At 34.9% G+C, this 18,827-nt stretch overlaps 10 protein-coding genes across 10 annotated transcripts in view; 6 read left to right on the top strand and 4 right to left on the bottom strand.

Moving 5' to 3' along the window:
• Positions 1 to 137: 137 nt before the first annotated feature.
• Positions 138 to 1,360, top strand: NAEGRDRAFT_74148 (uncharacterized protein; the record flags this gene model as incomplete). The annotated part of the gene is made up of 2 exons (XM_002670825.1): positions 138 to 278; positions 350 to 1,360. 2 exons carry the CDS (start codon positions 138 to 140, stop codon positions 1,358 to 1,360), a joined length of 1,152 nt encoding a protein of 383 aa, XP_002670871.1.
• A 221-nt stretch (positions 1,361 to 1,581) lies between these two features.
• On the top strand, positions 1,582 to 1,938 carry NAEGRDRAFT_74147 (uncharacterized protein; the record flags this gene model as incomplete). The annotated part of the gene is made up of 1 exon (XM_002670824.1): positions 1,582 to 1,938. The coding sequence occupies one exon, from the start codon at positions 1,582 to 1,584 to the stop codon at positions 1,936 to 1,938; it is 357 nt and encodes a 118-aa protein (XP_002670870.1).
• Positions 1,939 to 2,433: 495 nt separating this feature from the next.
• On the top strand, positions 2,434 to 3,124 carry NAEGRDRAFT_74146 (uncharacterized protein; the record flags this gene model as incomplete). The annotated part of the gene is made up of 2 exons (XM_002670823.1): positions 2,434 to 2,752; positions 2,802 to 3,124. 2 exons carry the CDS (start codon positions 2,434 to 2,436, stop codon positions 3,122 to 3,124), a joined length of 642 nt encoding a protein of 213 aa, XP_002670869.1.
• Positions 3,125 to 3,157: 33 nt separating this feature from the next.
• On the bottom strand, positions 3,158 to 4,618 carry NAEGRDRAFT_53278 (uncharacterized protein; the record flags this gene model as incomplete). Its single annotated transcript, XM_002670768.1, has 2 exons — positions 3,158 to 4,267; positions 4,613 to 4,618. The coding sequence occupies 2 exons, from the start codon at positions 4,616 to 4,618 to the stop codon at positions 3,158 to 3,160; spliced, it is 1,116 nt and encodes a 371-aa protein (XP_002670814.1).
• A 489-nt stretch (positions 4,619 to 5,107) lies between these two features.
• NAEGRDRAFT_81719 (uncharacterized protein) lies at positions 5,108 to 6,402 on the top strand (the record flags this gene model as incomplete). The annotated part of the gene is made up of 5 exons (XM_002670822.1): positions 5,108 to 5,153; positions 5,308 to 5,668; positions 5,716 to 6,068; positions 6,127 to 6,214; positions 6,288 to 6,402. 5 exons carry the CDS (start codon positions 5,108 to 5,110, stop codon positions 6,376 to 6,378), a joined length of 939 nt encoding a protein of 312 aa, XP_002670868.1. The 3' UTR covers positions 6,379 to 6,402.
• Positions 6,403 to 6,584: 182 nt separating this feature from the next.
• NAEGRDRAFT_81718 (uncharacterized protein) lies at positions 6,585 to 8,756 on the top strand (the record flags this gene model as incomplete). The annotated part of the gene is made up of 2 exons (XM_002670821.1): positions 6,585 to 8,137; positions 8,178 to 8,756. Exons 1-2 carry the CDS (start codon positions 6,836 to 6,838, stop codon positions 8,754 to 8,756), a joined length of 1,881 nt encoding a protein of 626 aa, XP_002670867.1. The 5' UTR covers positions 6,585 to 6,835.
• A 196-nt stretch (positions 8,757 to 8,952) lies between these two features.
• Positions 8,953 to 10,034, bottom strand: NAEGRDRAFT_82802 (uncharacterized protein). The gene has a single exon (XM_002670767.1). It carries the CDS (start codon positions 9,833 to 9,835, stop codon positions 8,987 to 8,989), a length of 849 nt encoding a protein of 282 aa, XP_002670813.1. The 5' UTR covers positions 9,836 to 10,034; the 3' UTR covers positions 8,953 to 8,986.
• Positions 10,035 to 10,055: 21 nt separating this feature from the next.
• On the bottom strand, positions 10,056 to 11,976 carry NAEGRDRAFT_81716 (uncharacterized protein). Its single transcript, XM_002670766.1, has one exon. The coding sequence runs from the start codon at positions 11,905 to 11,907 to the stop codon at positions 10,141 to 10,143; it is 1,767 nt and encodes a 588-aa protein (XP_002670812.1). The 5' UTR covers positions 11,908 to 11,976; the 3' UTR covers positions 10,056 to 10,140.
• Positions 11,977 to 12,568: 592 nt separating this feature from the next.
• NAEGRDRAFT_81715 (uncharacterized protein) lies at positions 12,569 to 14,140 on the bottom strand. Its single transcript, XM_002670765.1, has 2 exons — positions 14,114 to 14,140; positions 12,569 to 14,013 (listed from the first exon to the last, which is right to left on the bottom strand). Exon 2 carries the CDS (start codon positions 13,898 to 13,900, stop codon positions 12,659 to 12,661), a length of 1,242 nt encoding a protein of 413 aa, XP_002670811.1. The 5' UTR covers positions 13,901 to 14,013; positions 14,114 to 14,140; the 3' UTR covers positions 12,569 to 12,658.
• Positions 14,141 to 14,665: 525 nt separating this feature from the next.
• The window catches only part of AM11 (uncharacterized protein), a gene marked incomplete at its 3' end in the record, with an annotated part of 5,630 nt that continues 1,468 nt past the window's right edge, over positions 14,666 to 18,827 (top strand). The window contains exons 1-3 of the mRNA XM_002670820.1: positions 14,666 to 14,848; positions 14,930 to 15,228; positions 15,285 to 18,808. Coding sequence (XP_002670866.1) covers positions 14,997 to 15,228; positions 15,285 to 18,808 — 3,756 coding nt within the window. The 5' untranslated portion in view covers positions 14,666 to 14,848; positions 14,930 to 14,996. The remainder of the gene's footprint in view (positions 14,849 to 14,929; positions 15,229 to 15,284; positions 18,809 to 18,827) is intronic.

The raw sequence follows: 18,827 nt of genomic DNA, 5'->3' as shown, positions 1-18,827 counted from the left end.
CGTACGTACTTTCTACAAAGACATCCAAGAAAATCACTACTCAATATCCAAACCTTATCCAAATTATTCCTACCTCAATTGTGTTTAAATTCGCTTCAATTCATGTTCCAATACTTTTCTGACTTGAAAAAATCAAAATGTCTGCCACTTTTGAATCAACAACAAGAAAACTTTTCACACCACTCACATTGGGAACTGACAAAATTCCAGCCACTCAGAGAATTACTTTGTCCCATCGTATTGTGATGGCTCCACTCACTCGTTGCAGAGCAGTGGATGTAAGTAGTACTATTCCTATTTTGATTAATCAACAATTTTCATATATTGAACTGTTAAACACAAATATTAGGGAGATTGTGAACAAACAGAACACGCAATTACTTACTACTCTCAACGTGCCACACCAGGTGGTTTAATCATTGCTGAAGCTTCACAAATTACTCCACAAGGACAAGGATATCCATGTTCTCCAGGTTGTTATTCTCAAGCTCAGGTTAAAGCTTGGAAAAAGGTGACAGATGCTGTCCATCAAAAGGGAGGTGTCATCTTTTTGCAATTGTGGCATGTTGGTAGACAACGTTATGCTGACAATGTCTCCTCTTCTGCAGTTCCAATTCAAAATGATACATCTACAAATTTGCAAACCAGGGAACAACAATTGCCAACCACTCCAAAGGCATTGTCCATTGAGGAAATTAAGGTCATTATGGGACAATATAAGCAAGCTGCTAGCAATGCTAAATTGGCTGGATTTGATGGAGTAGAATTGCATGCTGCTAATGGTTATCTAGTTGACCAATTTTTACAAAATGGAGTTAATAAGAGAACTGATGAATACGGTGGCTCCATTGAAAATAGATTGAGATTTATGCGTGAAGCTATTTCAGCATGTATTGAAGGATTTGATAATGAATCAGATAGAGTTGGAATTCGTTTGAGTCCAAGTGGATGTTTCTTGGAAATTAGTGATTCAGATCCAAAACCACTCTTTGAAGCAGCTGTCAAGGCATTGGATGAATATGATTTGGCATATATTCACCTTGTAGAACCAAGAATATCAGGTGGAGCAAACTCAGATGATGGCCAAGCTGAATCCAAACCTGTGGTTGTAACCAAGGAATTGAAACCATTGACAAGATCTCCAATTATTTCAGCTGGTGGTTTTACTCCAGCCACAGCAAAGAGTACCACTGAAGAGGGTGCCACAGATATGATTGCTTTTGGAAGACACTTTATTTCTAATCCTGATTTGGTTGAAAGAATTAGAAATGGTCATCCACTCAATCATTATGATAGAAGTACTTTCTATGGCTCCAATGATGTTGTTACTGGTTATATCGATTATCCAACTTTTCAATAATTATCATCTCACACACTGATTATTTAATTTCCTCTTTTGATTTTTTCTTTTTTAATAAATGAAATTGAGACTAAATTATTAAATAATATTTGGACTTTTTTTTGGAACTTTATGTTGGATGAGATTATTGGACTTTCGTCTGAAAACATGTTGGTGGTGCAATTTTGACCTTTACAATATGTAATTAAATTTTAATTTAAATTTTGAATTTTCAAAAAAAAATGAAACAAGCAAAACCACAGAAACTCTACCACATTCTAGTAACGATCGATTACGATCAGGATGATTATTCCGACGAGCTATTCTACTCTGTTCTGGAAAAAAAGTTCAACCTCAAGCATGGAATTGATTTTGAGGAGAATACTTTGTGTGAGGGCAAATATCATCTCCGATTCCCAAATATTTCATGTGAGAAATTTCAACAGATTTGCAAGGAAATGTACCAAGAACCTGGAGGATTGAGTAGAGATCGATATTTAATTAAGGCCTATCCCGATCATATGCATTCTCTGCCACCATGTTGGTATGATGATTTGTGTGAAAAGTGTAATGATTTGAAAGCAGAAAAGGAGTGGTAAAATATTCTTCCCAAATATTGTTGAAATTTGTGGTGTAATATTGTTGATCATCACGAAAATAATAATAACAATTTTATTGAGAGATAAATTTATCGAATTCTTGATGCAATTGCTTCGATTTCTAATAACTTGTTGTTGACAACATACCAAATAATATGATAAAAACTGTAGAGCAAATGGTGCAATCACTGAGGAGCATTTACTTTCAATAGAAAACTGCCTTCCAAATAGAATAATGACGAAAATCATGGATAATTTGAAATATTCCTAACATGTAAAATAGGATACCAAAACACTATGAAATACCTTGCCTAATTTGTGTCAATTGGTTAAAATATTCATAGATTATGAGAATCGTGCTGAACCGTATAGGCAGTGATTCTTCCTGTAATTTTCTGTTACTGAGTTTTATACGGCCTCCGTGTTCAACCATTGAACATTATGAACAATAAATGTCAAACGCCAATTAATTATCAATTTTCAATCATTTAAAAAATGTCTCACTCATCTCTCATTATCTTTGTCTTGCTCTTACTGTTCTCTGCTCAATTCATTCAATCAGAACAAACCAAGGACGAATCCATCAACCAATTAATATCTGCTTGTAGAGGTTATATTCCATCACTTCCAAGAGAATTAGCCACCTGTCAATGGTATAACCCAAACAGTTGCTGCACAGTTGACAGCTCAAAGAAAATTAAACAAGGTTGGGAAAGTCAAAGTGGAAGAAACAGTGGCTCATCAAATGTTACCATTCCTCAATTCCTTGTTGAAGCTTTTGCTGGTGGATGCTTAGATGAGTTGCATCAATATAGTAAGTAGGGAAAACTTTCAATTTCCAATTATTAACATCACTTCCTAAGTTTGTTATTTGTGTTCTCCTGGACAAACCAATTTCATTGAGGAAAAGATTCAAATTCTGGGTCAGAAATCTATCTTGTACTTGTGTTCATCATTCTGTGACAGATTGTACAGTAAATGTGCTCTCGTTCCAGTTACAAATGGAAAACCTGTCATTACCTCTTATGCAAGTGGAAAGGATTTTTGTGAAAGTGGTTTGAATGATCCTTCCAATCAATTGCAAATCAAGGTCAGAGATGCCAACTGTTTCAATAATGCAGGTATCTTGAAAGCTTCCGTATTGGTTATTGTTGCATTATTGTCTGCCATGTTATTGACACTTTAAAGAGTTCAAATCATAACTCAAAATAAAATAAATTCATTTGTAAATTTGTACACGATTATTGTGTGAGTCTACAATGAGTAGCTCACCAGTGATTTCATTAAGACAGCAACTTGTCTGATCCATAAATCTATTATTTTCATTCCTTCCTCTTGCACCAAATGATTTAATAAATGTTCCCTCCTTATTGAAAACAGCCATTGAACTTGTTCCATACGAGCAAATTATGACATTATGGTTATTTCTATCTATTAATGCAGCACATGGCATATCTAAAATTGTTTTCTCGCTTCCATCTTGAACTACAGTAGTTTCCAATTCATTTCTCACCACCCAAGTACCATCAGGACTTTCTCTGATATAGAAAACACTCTCTCCCATCATTGCCAAGACAAATTCATGAGCTCCAGAATTGAAATTATAATCTATACCAACAGGTCTAGCGAATGAATAATTGATAGGGTCATTTGGGATCTCAAACGAAACAGCTTGAGTAATCTTCTTCACTACAGACCCATTAGCACAAGAGTAGACAACAATGGTATCAGTTGCACTATTGCAACAATACAAGGTATTTCCACTCGTTTCATACTTGATAGCACAGCATTGAAAGCAGCTAAATCTTTCAAATTTGGTCTTCCAAATGGGTGTAGCTCTACGTGATCTATCAGACTTGAGCAATTGTAACAAATCATATTTGAGATAATTGTTACCTGTTGAGCAAATGAGTGCTTCATTCTTTTCCCCATCATAATTTTCTTCCAATACGAATTGCCAAGGAGCCAACTCTGTGAAAAAATCAGATTTGTACAGACCACTATTCAAATCAAATACCATTATTCTTCCATTCACACTATCCGATACTAAAATAATCTCATTTCTATATGAAATCTTCACATCAAGAGGAGCATTCATCTTCTCAGGAGTATTAAACTTGTCTCCCTTTGTTTGCACATATTCAAAATCCAAAGAAAAGGCAACAGGTATTTTCGATTTTAATTTCTTTCCCAACTTGGCAAACAAGTTATCAACCTCTTCACTTGTTAACTTTGTTTCTTCTTGTTTGGCCTCTTCGGGATTGATCTTCCTCTTCTTGAGCCTACTTTCAAAATTTTCATCATTGTTATCAACTGATGACGAGGAAGCCTGGGGAGAGATTTTACATGTTTCCTAGAATAATTTATTAACGATTTGATGATCAATCACTTTGATTTAAAAGTACGCACCATAAAATCTAACAAAATAATGCGGTGTGGCATTTTGCTTCTTTTTTTTCAGATATGAAATTGTGGCGCCAAATTCTTCTTCCAAGCAATGGAAAATCGATACTTTACAAAAATTTGGACACGATTGCCCAAAACACTACTGCACCACGTGCTCAGGCACTATTTACGCTGGGTTGTGGGATTTGGATTTTAGCTTTGTTGTGGGCCGGTATGAAGTTTGGCATTTTTGGTTTTGGGTTGGAAAAGATTATGTGTCATATCTTACCAGCATCCAGTAGAAACTTATAAATTATTGCATTTCTCATTAAATACTTGACAATTTCAGAATCTGACTTCACCCTCTGAATGGAAATTTCGTTGCGAGCATAACAATGGTTTCAAACTTGAAAGTAGTTTTCCTATGATTATTTTCAACAATTAAAACATAAAATACTGAGTTTATTCGAGTTGTGTGATGGCATTTATGCCAACCGTGAAAAGAATACGTGGTGAATAAGCCAACTCTATTTTGGCAATTTTACAGTCTTTCCAAGTTTTGATTATTTCATTCACAATAGACGAACGAATAAAACCCAAACATTTCCAAACATTGGTCTACCACGGAGTCCAAGGAAAGGATGTTTTATGATACTTTTGAAAATCCATTACGGACAATGGTATGTGCAATCTTGAGATATATCACAGCTCATGAGAATATGAGATTACACACTCTCTTTAAGAGTTTACAACAAGTTGATATCAAAAAGAATCCACAAAAAAAATGAGCGCACAAATCTTGAAACAATTCTTACCAGGTTCTACCAGAGGTAAGTTTTGTTGATCATCACATTTAAATGTGATTAATATTATTGTGTTATTAATTCATTTTGTAATATTCGTGAATATCTAATTATCGGATCATTTCATTTAAATATTTGAAATTAATATTGATCGGAATTGATGATGATACATATTGATTAGTCGGCTTCCTTGGAGTTGGTGTTATGGGAAAGTCCATTGCCACTAATTTAATTAACAAAGGATACAAGAATATGACTGTTTATACTCGTACTAAATCAAAGGCTGATCCATTGATTGAACTCGGAGCCAAGCTTGCTGCTTCACCAAAGGAAGTTGGAGCCAATAGTGATGTTGTTATCAGTATTGTTGGTTATCCATCGGATGTGAGAAGTGTAATTTTGGATGAAGAAAATGGTGTATTGTCTGGAATGAAGGAAGGTGGAGTTATTGTTGATATGACTACTTCTCAACCTTCTCTTGCTGTTGAAATTTATAACAAGGCTAAGGAAAAGGGTGTTTACAGTTTGGATGCTCCTTGCAGGTGAGTGATCATTTGTTATTGGACTAGTTGACTAATTTTTAACACAGTGGAGGTGATATTGGTGCTAGAAATGCCACTCTTACCATCTTTGTTGGAGGTGATGAACCAGTTTTGGGAGCTGTTACTCCAATCTTTGAATCTATCGGAAAGACTATCAATTTTATGGGAGAAAGTGGTAAGGGACAACATGCCAAGATGGCCAATCAAGTTATTATTGCCACCTCAATGATTGGTGTTTGTGAAGGTTTATTGTACGCACATAAGGCTGGTTTGGATGTTCATCAAACTCTTAAGGCTGTTTCAGGAGGAGCTGCAAACTCATTCTCCCTTCAATCATATGGTCCAAGAATTTTGAAGAGAGATTTTGAACCAGGTTTTTATGTTGAACATTTCATTAAGGGTTAGTTTATTTATGAATTATCTTGCTAATTATTTTGTAATTATAATAATAATTATAGATATGGAAATTGTTTTGAGTGAAGCCAACAAGATGCAACTCGTTCTTCCAGGTTTGAATTTGGCCAAAATGTTATACGATTCATTGAGGTAAGTTTAATTTCTCATTCATTTAAACTAATATTCTAATATTTCTAATATTATTATTATTATTATATTACAGAAACAATGGTGGAGCTAAGAATGGTACTCAAGCTCTCATCTTGGCTTTGGAACAAATCAACAATACCCAAATCAAGAAATATGATATCTAAATTTATAAAACTATTTGCCATTCCATCCCAAATTCCAAAAATCTTTTTATGCATGGATGATCCAAATGAAATGCAATTTACAACAAATCAAAAAAGCGAGATTTTCATTGTTCAATACAGTTACAGTACCAAAATTGGTGGTGTATTTGTTTGGAGGTACCCACCTCAAAAGATTTATTCTCATCATTTTTCATCACACAGAAGAAAAAAATTCATAGAACATCATCGCAAGCCAAGCCAAGAACAACCCAATCCGAATATTACTAATATCTTTTCATTGTGTATTTTCTTTAAAAAAGATCTACAAAGATCTGAGGATTTTCTCAATCATTTGGATTACGGAATCAAAAGAAATTTTCCTCATTAATTTTCATCACATTAAAATACAAAAAACTTTTAGAATTTAGTAATAGTGATAGATTTATTAGTAAAATAGAGAGAGAAAGAAGAGGAGAATATGATAAATTCATCATCATCATCATTAGGTCGTTCCGAAGAAACAAAAACACCAACGAAGGAAAATTCAATTTTTCGACCAACACCCAAACTTACTTCCATCGATTTTACTTGTTTATATCCTAGTTCGGCTTCAAAAGTAGCAGCTGCTGTATCGAGGTCGTATGATTCATCATCATCTGAATCCTCTCCCTTGTTGAGGTCGTTTAGTTTTCCATCCATTTCGTCACTTGCTTCACCATCAGCAAAATCAAAGGCTTCTAAAAAACCAAACAGTACTTTTGGATTGGTAAATGGTAATGATCATCATCTTTATATAATAGAAGGAACAGGTGGTGGAGCAGATGATGGTGGTGGTGGTGGAGGAGGAGGAACTGCAGCTTCCAAATCATCATACTTTGTTACGGAATCACTTTTGCAGGAGAGAGTTAAATTCATAAAGGAGAGAATGCTTCTGTTGGTAGATTTATCAGGAGTTACTCTACGAAGTCTTCAAGATGTTAATACAGTACAGCAAGTATTGCAGGAAAGTATTGGATCTCATATGAGAACAATTTTACAAACAGCACAAAAACATCGAAAGGATAAGAATGGAAAACTCTACTTTCCAGCCACTTCATCTTCATCATCACTGAGACAACAGCAACAATATCAGATGGATTGTTTTGTTTGTTATGATAATTTTACATATTACAATTCAGAGTTGTGGTCTAAATTTCAAAACACGATGGAATATCTGCAACAACAATTTAACTTTAGAACATTTGAGGAATTTACTTGTAGAACACAATTTGAGGATCACATTGTTGAAACGACAAATATTATGGATAGTAGTCATTTGGCTGAATCACACACTTTTAGTCGATCTCTTTCACCACCAAAATCAACATATTTCCAACCATCTTCTCCCAATAGTACAACAACTTGCTCATCCAGTTTTGGAAATATCACGTCATATTCAATGAGTAGTGTGCTCCCTTCCCCAAGTGAAAGTACTGCTCAATTTGATGCTGCTCAGCAAGAACCTATTGTGGTGAAGAATGTCATTGAATACTGCTTGAGATATAGTAGTCCACCAACACCTAAGTCAAGCAATCATATTGTGGATGAAAAGAATTTAAAACCTGCCGATATTTACATGATCATTAATGAACAATTTGAACTTTATAGAATTTTGAGTAAAGGGACCTATGGTACAGTTTACAAGGGATTGGATAAAGTGACTGGAAAGAATGTTGCTGTGAAAGAGTTGGATCTTGAAATGATGGATAAAATTGGAGCAATAGAATTTGCCCAAAGAGAAGTGGAAATTATGAAAATAATTAAGGAGAATCCACACAAAGACATTTGTTTATATTGTGACTGAGTTTTGTGAGAATGGAGCTCTGGAGAATCCACTCGAAGAGCACGAGCAACACAATGAAGACGATGTACAGAGATATTTCGTACAAATGGTAATGGCCATTGATCACATGCATAATGTTTTGTCAATTTTGCACAGAGATTTAACATTATCCAATGTGTGTTTGGATGCTGATAGAAATGTCAAAATTGTTGATTTTGGTTTGTCAGATAAATTCGAGAAGGGCAAGAAATATCACAGATTATTTGTTGGTAATGGTGCTTATTGCTGTCCAGAATTATTGCTCAAAAAGTGTTATGCAGAGGAAATTGATATATACGCTTTGGGTGTTGTACTTTACAAGCTGCTCACTGGTTTTTTGCCTTTCAAGACAGCTAAGGAAAAATTTGAAATGAACTATTACATTCCACTTGAGGAAGAGGAAGGAATTTCGGAAAAGACCAAATATGTAATTGAACATTTATTGGAAGTCAACTCGGCCAATAGATGGACATTGGAGGATGTCATGCAGAGCGATTGGTTTTTGGATGGCTACAAGAAATGGATAACGAAGAAGTAATTTTGACCTATTTCTTCATCAATAACAACTAGGTACATTTTGATTGTAAATAAATACGAGTGATGAAAGTAATTCCTTCAGTTGTTTGAAAGTGTAATTTTGTTGCCAACATATTTGGGTGGGTATTCATTCATAAAATCCTGATCTCACTAAATCTTTTATCTCACTAGCAACTCAATGAAATGAAAATCGAACAAATCTAAGGCACAGTTTTATTTCACTTTTATTTCCTAATCACTTTTTTCGATTCTTGTACAAATTCCAAAGTGGTCTGATAGGAAAATATCTGGATTCGTCTGAATTGGACTAGTCCCCAATAGTTCAACAAATGTTGGTTTCCAAGATTTGGATTTGAGCATAACTCTGTCATATCTCATCAACTCTTCTTTTTGACCTTTAAGCATTGTATTAACTGAGGTATCGAAGGTTTTTCCAAGCTCATTAGATGGATATTTCAACTCCTTCCAGATATCAGTGTAGCTCTTCCAATTTTCATTATTCAAATAATCATTTTCAAGGTAGGGAAGATAATCTTCATCATAATTCCTCTCAGAATCAAAATTAAAATCACCACACAGTACAGCATTATCAAATGCTTGTTGAAATTCACTAATAACATCCAATTGTTTGAATCTCATATCAGTAGAGGCCAAACTTTCCAAATGAACTGTTGATATACAAAAACTCTCCTTTCCATCATTCAACTCAACCGACAAACAAGCTCTATACATTCTAGAAGGCAATGTATTATAAAACATTCTCCTCACAGGCAATCCCTTCCTCACAGCCATCAACACTCCATACGGATCCACAGTTGTATAATAATCATTGGGAGAATCAGACAAATAATACTCCTTTCTTATCAATTCATGAGAAGCAATGAATTCCAATGCCTCATCAGTTACCTCCTGAAAGCACATCACATCAGGTAATTCCTCTCTCGCCATTAGCATTTGCATTATTCCCTCCATTCTTTCCTTCATCATCAAGGGAGCAAACCAAACATTAAACGTTACAATATTTAAATATTTGGGAATTAATTTAGAGTTTATCTTCTCCAATGCATCAACACTCTCCATACAATGCCATTCCGAGGATTGATCATTAAATTGATGAGGATAGATACATCTCCTCTCTGTAGGAAATCGATCAAGGAAATGAAAGCCTTGCGAATGATTGGACAATTGATTGAGAGTTTCAATCTGAAAAGCCTCGGATCGTGTGCCTGTTATTGTCTTCGTTGTTAGATAGGAGTGTAATTTTCTCTTTCCAAAGTACATCATTTTTTTTTATAATATTTAATATTTAATATTTAATAATAATATTTAATAATAATATTTAATATTAAGGAAAGTTGAAATTTGAGAAATTAAGAGTTTGGTTTTTAAAAAGTATTTGTTGATGATTCTGGACTTTCAGGTAAAACTCCCTTTTTCTTCTCAAACCATTCATTGTACCAGGAACGACCCTGATGAACGGACATGTTATCTCTGGCAGCTGACGAATATCCAAACTGATCGATAATGCATGATGTATCGACAGATATCTTTCCCCTGTAGGTCAGATTTTCCAGAATCTTATTCATTCCTTGAGAGAGCATCTTGGCTCTCTTTGTCATTAATTTTCCTGATGTGAATTCTTGGAGAGGAAGTTGGAGGTCAGTATACATGATGTGATAGAGACGAGTGCTATTCTTGAACTCGCCACATCTGAACATAATGTAGTAGCTTAGTAAGGTGTCGACTGGTAATGAGTTTTTGGAAAATTCATCTGCTGAAGATTGACTCGATTCATAATCACATGCATGCTTAACAATCATGATCATATCTGTTCCACTATCATGAATGGTTGTTCCAACCATTTTCATGTGTCTCTTCTTGGCCATTGGTAATTTTATATCAAAATTACAAGAAATCTTTTGTAAACCATAGGGACATGGATTCTTAGGATCACTATTTGGAGGAACGTATCCATGACATTCGTGTTCCTTATAACACATTGAGTCGAATTCCATTTGGTTTTCAGTATGACAGAAAATAGCCCACAAATCCTCAATTGGATACTCCAAATCGATGACAATCTTGGAAAGTTTCATACCTTTCGAGCTGTTATCGAATAGATATGAAGTCTTGGAGGTATAAACTGAATAATTCAACTTGGAATCTTTGGTAACTAACTCCCAATCAGGAGTCTCTTCACATAATCCCAGTCCAAAATAAATGTAATCGTCCGTTATGGTGGGCACTCTCAAATCTTGAGGTTTAAATCTCAAATCAACATTGTAACCTTTTGAGATATCAACACCCATAGTTCTGGTGTATTTCTCACCCTTTTCCTTTAGAAATTTCATCAAGAATTCACTCTTTGAAAAACTCTGAAAATGGCTCATCTTTAAATCGACAGATGCCATGAGCATGGCTTGTCCGAATAAATCTTCTGGATCCAATTGATAGCTTATAGTGGTCAGTATTGACATTCCCTGCGCCGATTTGTCGTGTGGTGTCGAATCAAAGTTTCCACTGCCACCTGATCCACTATTACTTGCAGAGCCGCTGCTGCATGTTGAGCTGGATGACAGAGATCCAGAACTGATTGTCAAAGTGTCTGGAGATTGAATGTTATTGAGATCCTTTCCAGAACCTGAGGATAATGTATCTGATTCTCCACTGTGTCTGATCATTTCGCTAGCTCTTCCAGAATCTTTCAGATAATTATTGAACAAAGTGAGTATTGAATCCCATTTTTCTAATGTTTTACTCTGTACTGTTGCACCAAGATTTAACTCACTATTCGATTCCAATTCTACAAATTCGTCAATAATTTCCTTTGCTTTGAGGACAAGATGCTTAAGCGATCTTCTGAGCTGTCTTTCGTTTCGTTGTTGTTGTTTAGTATTTACATTGGTTGTGGAGATGGTTGATGTATTTACAGAGAGGGTTGGTGAGGTTGGAGAAGTGATTTGATTGAACGTATGCATATCTGAATCGTGATAATCTTTCGAATAGGATTCAACTCGTCTCATGAATCTGATAATTTCATCTCCAAACCTTTCTTTTAGATATTCTGAGAAAACATTCATGAAATCCTTCGATTGTATGGCTTGTTCATAGTAGATGAGGTAGTTTCTCGGATCGAAATTGGTGGCAGACATTCTGATGAGAGGATGAATTGTTTAGAATAGAATTTAAAGATCTGTTGTATGTTGAGTGTTGAGGCAATTTTTCGAATGTTGATTACTAATGATGCACACCACACATGTTCTCTATTGGTTAGAAATCCAACTGTGCATACAACAAAACCTAAGGTTGCTGGCATTTCGAATAAATGTCTTCTGAAATAAGTTTACATCGTCCAAAATTGGTCAAAATAGTTCCTTTTTTCCAATAAACAATCATTTATATAAAATCTACCTGTCAATATATTTGTATTACTGTTTTGAACCTTTCAAATGCCAATTACGAATAAAGATATTAAAGAGCCAATTGATTTAATTCCTTCTTATTAGAAAATTTATCTGTTTTCATATGATTAATTCAACAACAAAATCAATTATTCAAATCAAACATTTCATCATTTTCTTTTTATTAAATATTCATTTTGAATTTAAAAGTAAAAGAGTGTTCCTTACGTGGTAATCGCCAAGCAGCAGAATCGTGTCTGGCAATGTATAGTGTAAGTTCCCTATGGACAATCAGACAGTACCACATAGACGCCCATTATATCTTCTGGTGACTCTAATAGATTGTCGTTAAGAATTCTAGGAATTGGGAGGCTTTTTAATCGTGATGAAGAATGTTGCAATTTCCTTGTTTAAAAATTATGGTTGCATTTTTTTGAATTTTTTACTTTTTGAAAATTATTTCGAGTGGATTTTCATAATGAAATTGAGTATCATATAACTGTTATATTAATTCACACTTGGTGTTATCTTGGATTGGAGTAGCAACTACATTGGTCAAGTCAACATTGTGATTGAATTTCAAAACAGTGTTGGAATGTCTGGCTTTTTCTGCTTCAAAAACTAAAAGGTGAGAATTGAGAGTTTCTCTTGCATTGGAAACAAGTTTGGCAGAATCATTCAATCCAACAGCGTCAATAAAGTGATTCATCAAGTAAAAGTCAGCAAAACCATGTCCTCTCAATGAAGTATTTGGAAGTTCTTGATTCAAATCGATAGTCTTGTAGGATCCTGTTAAAAAATCAAAGTGTTTGATTTCATTTCCAATAACTTCAATTTCTCCCTTAGTTCCATAAATTCTACTCTTTCTTTCGCAAATTTCCTTCGAGTAGGCAATCATTGTAAAGGTGCAAGTGGCACCATTATCGAATTGAAGAGAAACAACTTGATTATCAACAACATTATTATCTGAATCATAGACACATCTACCGTAATTATTAGTCTTTAAAGAATTAATAACATTTTCAACAGTTGGCTCTTCACCACTTTCTACTATAACTGAAACAGGCCATCCAGTTTCTCCCATCTTGACTTGATCCAAGTAAATTTTCTTGGCTGAGTAACAGCAATTTTCCTCAATAGAAGATGGGCAATCCAAACATCTACTGGCTGCTCCCTCTGGCTTATTCTCTTTTCTGCAATGAATCAATGATCCAAATGATGATACATTCACAACCTTTGCTGGTTGCATGACATAACTAATCCAATCAATGTCGTGACAAGATTTGGCAAGAAGCATTGGTGAGGAAGTGTTTTCATTTGCCCACTTTCCTCTCACATATGAATGTGCATAGTGGAAGTAACCAACAGGTTCCAAATGTTGAATATTGATAATATTTCCAATGAGTCCACTCTTGAGAAGTTCCTTCAATTTTTGAGTATAGATGGAATATCTCAGTACATGGCAAACAGCAAGTTTGACATTATTCTCCTCCACAGCTTTGGTAATTCTTTTACAATCTTCCTCATTTACAGCCATTGGTTTTTCAAGTAAAATGTTAAACTTTAAGTGAGCAAAGGCAATTGCTGGCTCAACGTGATACTGATCCTGTGTAGCAATCACTACAGCACGTTCATGGCTCTCATCCAAGAATGTAGCCTTATTATTATTCTTTTTCAAAGTGTGATACAATGTTTGCCAATCAGTAAAACAAACATCCTCCGATAAATTGTACAACTTGATCATTTTGGCTCTTACAGCTTTTCTAGGCTCAGCAATGGCCACAACTCGGCAATGATCTGGAAATTCCCTTGCATATCTTGAATAGTTTTGCCCTCTTTGACCAACTCCAATAATTACTATACATTTTATAAATCAAATTTGCATTGAATAGCATATTCATCATTTCCGCACAAATGTTTTTAATATCAGTGATCATGTTACTTCTTCCTTACATACCCAAATCGACAATCTTTCTTTCTGTTGTTGACATTTTTTTCTTTTTTGATGGTAATGAATTCAAACGTTCATCCTACGTATTAAAATAGCATTTGGTTAGCTGATGTTACTTATTGTTCTCTCTAACAGAAATATTCATAGCAATTTGATGACGATTCAAACGGCTAATAGTGACGAATGCTTGGAGAACATTTTTTTCACATTGTTCCTTCCCAAGAGTCTTCTCAATTTGGTTTCACTTCATTAAAGATCAATGTGGATGAATTCTTTCAAGCTTCTTCTCCAACACAAGATGTACTAATCGACGCTCTTTACAGTAAATAACAATAATACAGTATTCTTCTTATTCATGAACAACAAAAACATTTCTAATCGTCTTCCTACAGGTTTACAAAGTCGTCAAACACACAAGCTAAACCAATCATCCATCATCTTTCTCCGATCATCAAAAGCAAGCGAATCAGCTTTTTTCACCACACAGAAGACTTTGTACTCTTTGCATGACGAGCCATCAAAGCCTTCTTCTTTTTCACTTTAAAAAATTTCTCATCGCATTTTGGAGACTCACACACTCGTCAAGTCTACACCAAGTCGACGTCTGCTGCAGATTTTACTTGTGAAGAGCACCCAATAACAACAACAATAACATCAACGATAACAACAGGCCTTCCGTTTTTCTCTCTCTGTGCTAGTTTATATATCCGTATAAACAACTTTCTGATTGCTTGTATAATAGTAAGTAATGAAGAGTGGAATGATGATGATATAATATAATAATGATATAATAATTATATTTATTATTATGTGTGATGATAGTAGTTGGAATTGGTACAATATTGTTTAAAAAGAAGTTTTTCGATCATCATATTTAATTTATTATTTAATGTCAATGTCTTTATTTAGAATAGGTTCCAATGGAACTTTAAATCCAAAGGATGAGAAGAAAATTCTCGACGATACTGAACAACCTTTGAAAAGATACAAATGTCTTGCATCATTTAACAAGGATGGTGCAGATACAGAGTTACGGGCGTTCTATCAAAAGAATTATTCTATTGTTTATAACATCTTTTTGGATACTCTGAATTCTATGAATTCAGAAGCAAAGAAGAAATGTGAGTTGTTATTAATGTTTTTTCATGTTTTACTAATAATAACCTATTTCTAATAGCTAAAACTATTCCAACAAGTGATGTTTTAGGACTTACTGATATTTTACTCAACTTGTTTGCACACTCTTCGAACATCATTCAAAAAAAGTGGCAACAACGTTCCATCATTCACACTCTTGAACTGTTATTGGATGAGCAAAACATCTTCCAAATTCGTTTCAAGGGGTTCGAATTGATTGTAAGATTTGTAGATATTATGCAAGACAATGTTGATAATCAAGTTCTTGATATGATTATGAATGCTCTTAAATTTAAACCATTGACAGAGGATTCACGTGATATCAAGCTCCCATCATTTGGTCAACGTGCCTTGAATACTGATGAAAAGTTGGCAGTTGCCACATCTACAAATGATTTGACAGTTGAAGAAGATTATCAACTTTTCACATTCTTTTTCACATTTATGAAGGAATCTGATCACTTTGATTATTGGTGGAAATTCTTTAAACTTCGTCTTGCACCAATCTTTTATCCTAATGAATGTAAGAGTTTAGATCTTTTAAACAAAATGGACGATATGGGTTTCACAGAAAAAGCTCCAACAAGAATTCACTTGTTAATTCTTGATGTTATCATGTCTGGCTTGGAAAGTCCAAAGAATTCTACTATTCTTTATCAAAGTGATAAAGATATTTATCTCTTCTTGATGATTTTCAGACAAAGTTTCCTCCTCCCACCACAACACTACGAACAGTTAGCCAAGATGATGAAGACTTATCGTTCATGGATTTGTAGAGATTACTTTTTATACAACTGGCCTGAAATTATGGAAAGAAACAGAAATCTCTACTTCCGTATTTTCATTGATAATTTGAGTCAAATTTTCTACATGAAAGGAGATGAACAATATATTGATTTGCATATCACTATGAGTTATGAAGTTTTGGAAATGTTCATGTTCTTTACACAAATTTCTGACAAGATTGACTTTGAAACATGGAGTGATTTACTTTCTGCTCACAAACGTATCTGTTCTACTGTGGTTGATAGAAAGACTAAAGGAGGTGATAACTACGACGTCATGTATAGCGATATTTTAGAAAAGACCTGCTTTAGAAATTTGTACATAATATGGATCAAGTCTCACCCAACAGATCAATATCCTAAATTGTGGGAAGAATTATACGAATTAATGCAAAGTTATGCTCACATGCCATCTGCTTTTGGTTTATGGCGTGCTACTGTTCTCAATCTTGCTCGTATTGTTTGTGAACAAATCTTTGAAATGCCAACAGATAGAATGAGAGTTGGTTTTATTGAATATACAACTGATATGTATACTGTAACAGTTGTAAAGAAGAAGGCCAAAACTGAAAAGAAACAACACATTTTCCAAGGAATGGATACTTACATGTCAAAGAGTATTTCTATTGATACTGTTTTGCATCTTTTCCACAAGTTTTTGAACATGTTCGGTAATGAGAATACACAACTCACTAACGGAGCCTTGCATGCAAAGAAAATGGTTGTTTTGAAGGAAGTTTTGGATCTTTTCTTGGATATTGAAATTACTGAAGTCAAGGCTGTCAGAGGTTCTACCAACAGTGTTACATTCCTTCACTCACCAGAAGGTAACAAGTTATTTGCCATCCTTTTGGAATGGATTATTGAAGCTTGTGATAGAACTGATGATCAATTCGAATCTGGACGTGTTATTGCTTATACCATGATGTGTCAAATCTTGGTCACACAATTCAGTCAACCTTTGAATGTTCAATACCTTGCCAATTGTTATAGAGCTCTTTTCAAGGGATTGGTTCCAGAATATACAGCCACTGATCGTACTATCGAAGCAATCATCAAACACGGCTGGAACATTTTCAGTATGGGTCACATGGGTTTGAATATTCTTGTTCCATACTTTGTTCAAGCATGTCAAAAGGTTCTTAAGGAATCAAGTGCTACAATTGGACCAGAAACTCAAGAATTGCGTATTGCTGCTGTACAAGGTCTTACCTCCCTCATTCCTATTTGCTACTTCTATGGAGATCGTCCTCTTCCTCACGTTGAAACAGTTTTGAAACTCAAACAAGCCAAGTTGGAAAATTTGAACCCAGAAACTGTAACCACCTTCACCAAACTCAGAGGTCGTATTGTTCAAACACTTCAATCTTGTGTTCAAGATGACAGATTTGTTGATGTTCAAATCAAGTGTATTTGGGGTCTCTATGCTATTCTCCACAATGAGCTCCAACTTGAAGGAGTTAACGGAAGATCTAATCCATCCAGACAAATTGTTGAAATGTTCATCAAGTTCTTTGTTGACAAGAATGCTGATGTTGCCTGTGCTGCTCACGATGCTGTAGTTACATTGGCTCATTTAGGTTTATTCACCAAGTTAGGTGTTCCAACCATTCGTACATTCTTGTTGACCATCTGTACTGCCTTGTCCTCTCAGTTGAAGGATTCTGATTCTGCCTTGGCACAATGGAGCATTTTCAAACACTTGTTCTATTCCATTGTTGAAATTTTGCAATACATTCCAATGAAGGTTTTGGAAAGCAAGGAAGTTGCCTCAATGCTTTTCAGTGCTATCAATAGAGGTTTATCTGTTGTTTCATTGAGTGTATTGTTGACTCCACAAAAGGATACTGTAACTGAAGCTGCCACTGAAGACTCAGCTGATAGAGGAGCCAAGATGTATTCTTTCGAAAATTATACACTCAGCAAGGAAGACAGTGCTTTGGAAATTGCTACTGCTGCCGAAAGCTTGTTGTGTTATGCTTTGAACGTTTTCAGTCAATTCCCAACTCCTATTGGTGCTGCTAGAATGAGTACTGAAATTTCCGAATTTGATGTCTTGCAAGAAGAAAATGGCTTGTATGTAACTTCTCCAAAGGTTCACCACTTTGTTTTCAACAATTATACCTTGTTGACAATTATGGAAAATCCAAACAAGACTGAATCTTGTGTTGTAATTTTACGTGACATGACTGGTAAATATTGTTGGGAATTCAAGCAAGTTTACTCTCCAGAAACAATGACCTTCAAGAAGGATAACATGGTTAGAATTGACCATTTGGAATTCGATGAATTGGTAGATGATGAATCCAAGTCTGGTGCCAAGAATTCAAATGCTCCAAGAGCTTCCAAAGCTGGTTTTGATAGCCCTGGTTCTCCAGAAGAAGATAGAGCCTCATTCTATGTATCAAGCATTGTTAATCGTGGTGACGAAGAATTGTTTGATGCTGATGATCCTCGTGCTGAACCAATTGTCAGACAAGATTTGGCAGCAGTTGATCTGCCAGCTGATATCGACCAAACAGGTGGTTTGAAGGTAGATAAGGAATCATTCGAAACACCAGATATCAAGGTTCCAGTAACTGCCCAACAAGAAACTAAGGAAGATTCTGATGATGACGAAGAAAATCATGAAGAAGAAGAAGCCATCAAGGTTGAAGAACAAGAAAGCCAAATGGCTGGAGATGAAGGTGCTGAAGAACTCGATTATCCTCACTATGATATTGAAATTGATACTGATAAGACTGATATGCTTGAAGTTTTGCAACACTATGTTACTCAAGTTTTCCCAGAATGTGCCG

This window comes from Naegleria gruberi, assembly GCF_000004985.1.
Source record: "Naegleria gruberi genomic scaffold NAEGRscaffold_67, whole genome shotgun sequence".
In the NCBI taxonomy this organism is placed as follows: Eukaryota; Heterolobosea; class Eutetramitea; order Acrasida; family Naegleriidae; genus Naegleria; species Naegleria gruberi.
Note: the sequence above shows the minus strand (reverse complement) of the source record. Positions and strands in the feature narration are given on the sequence as shown.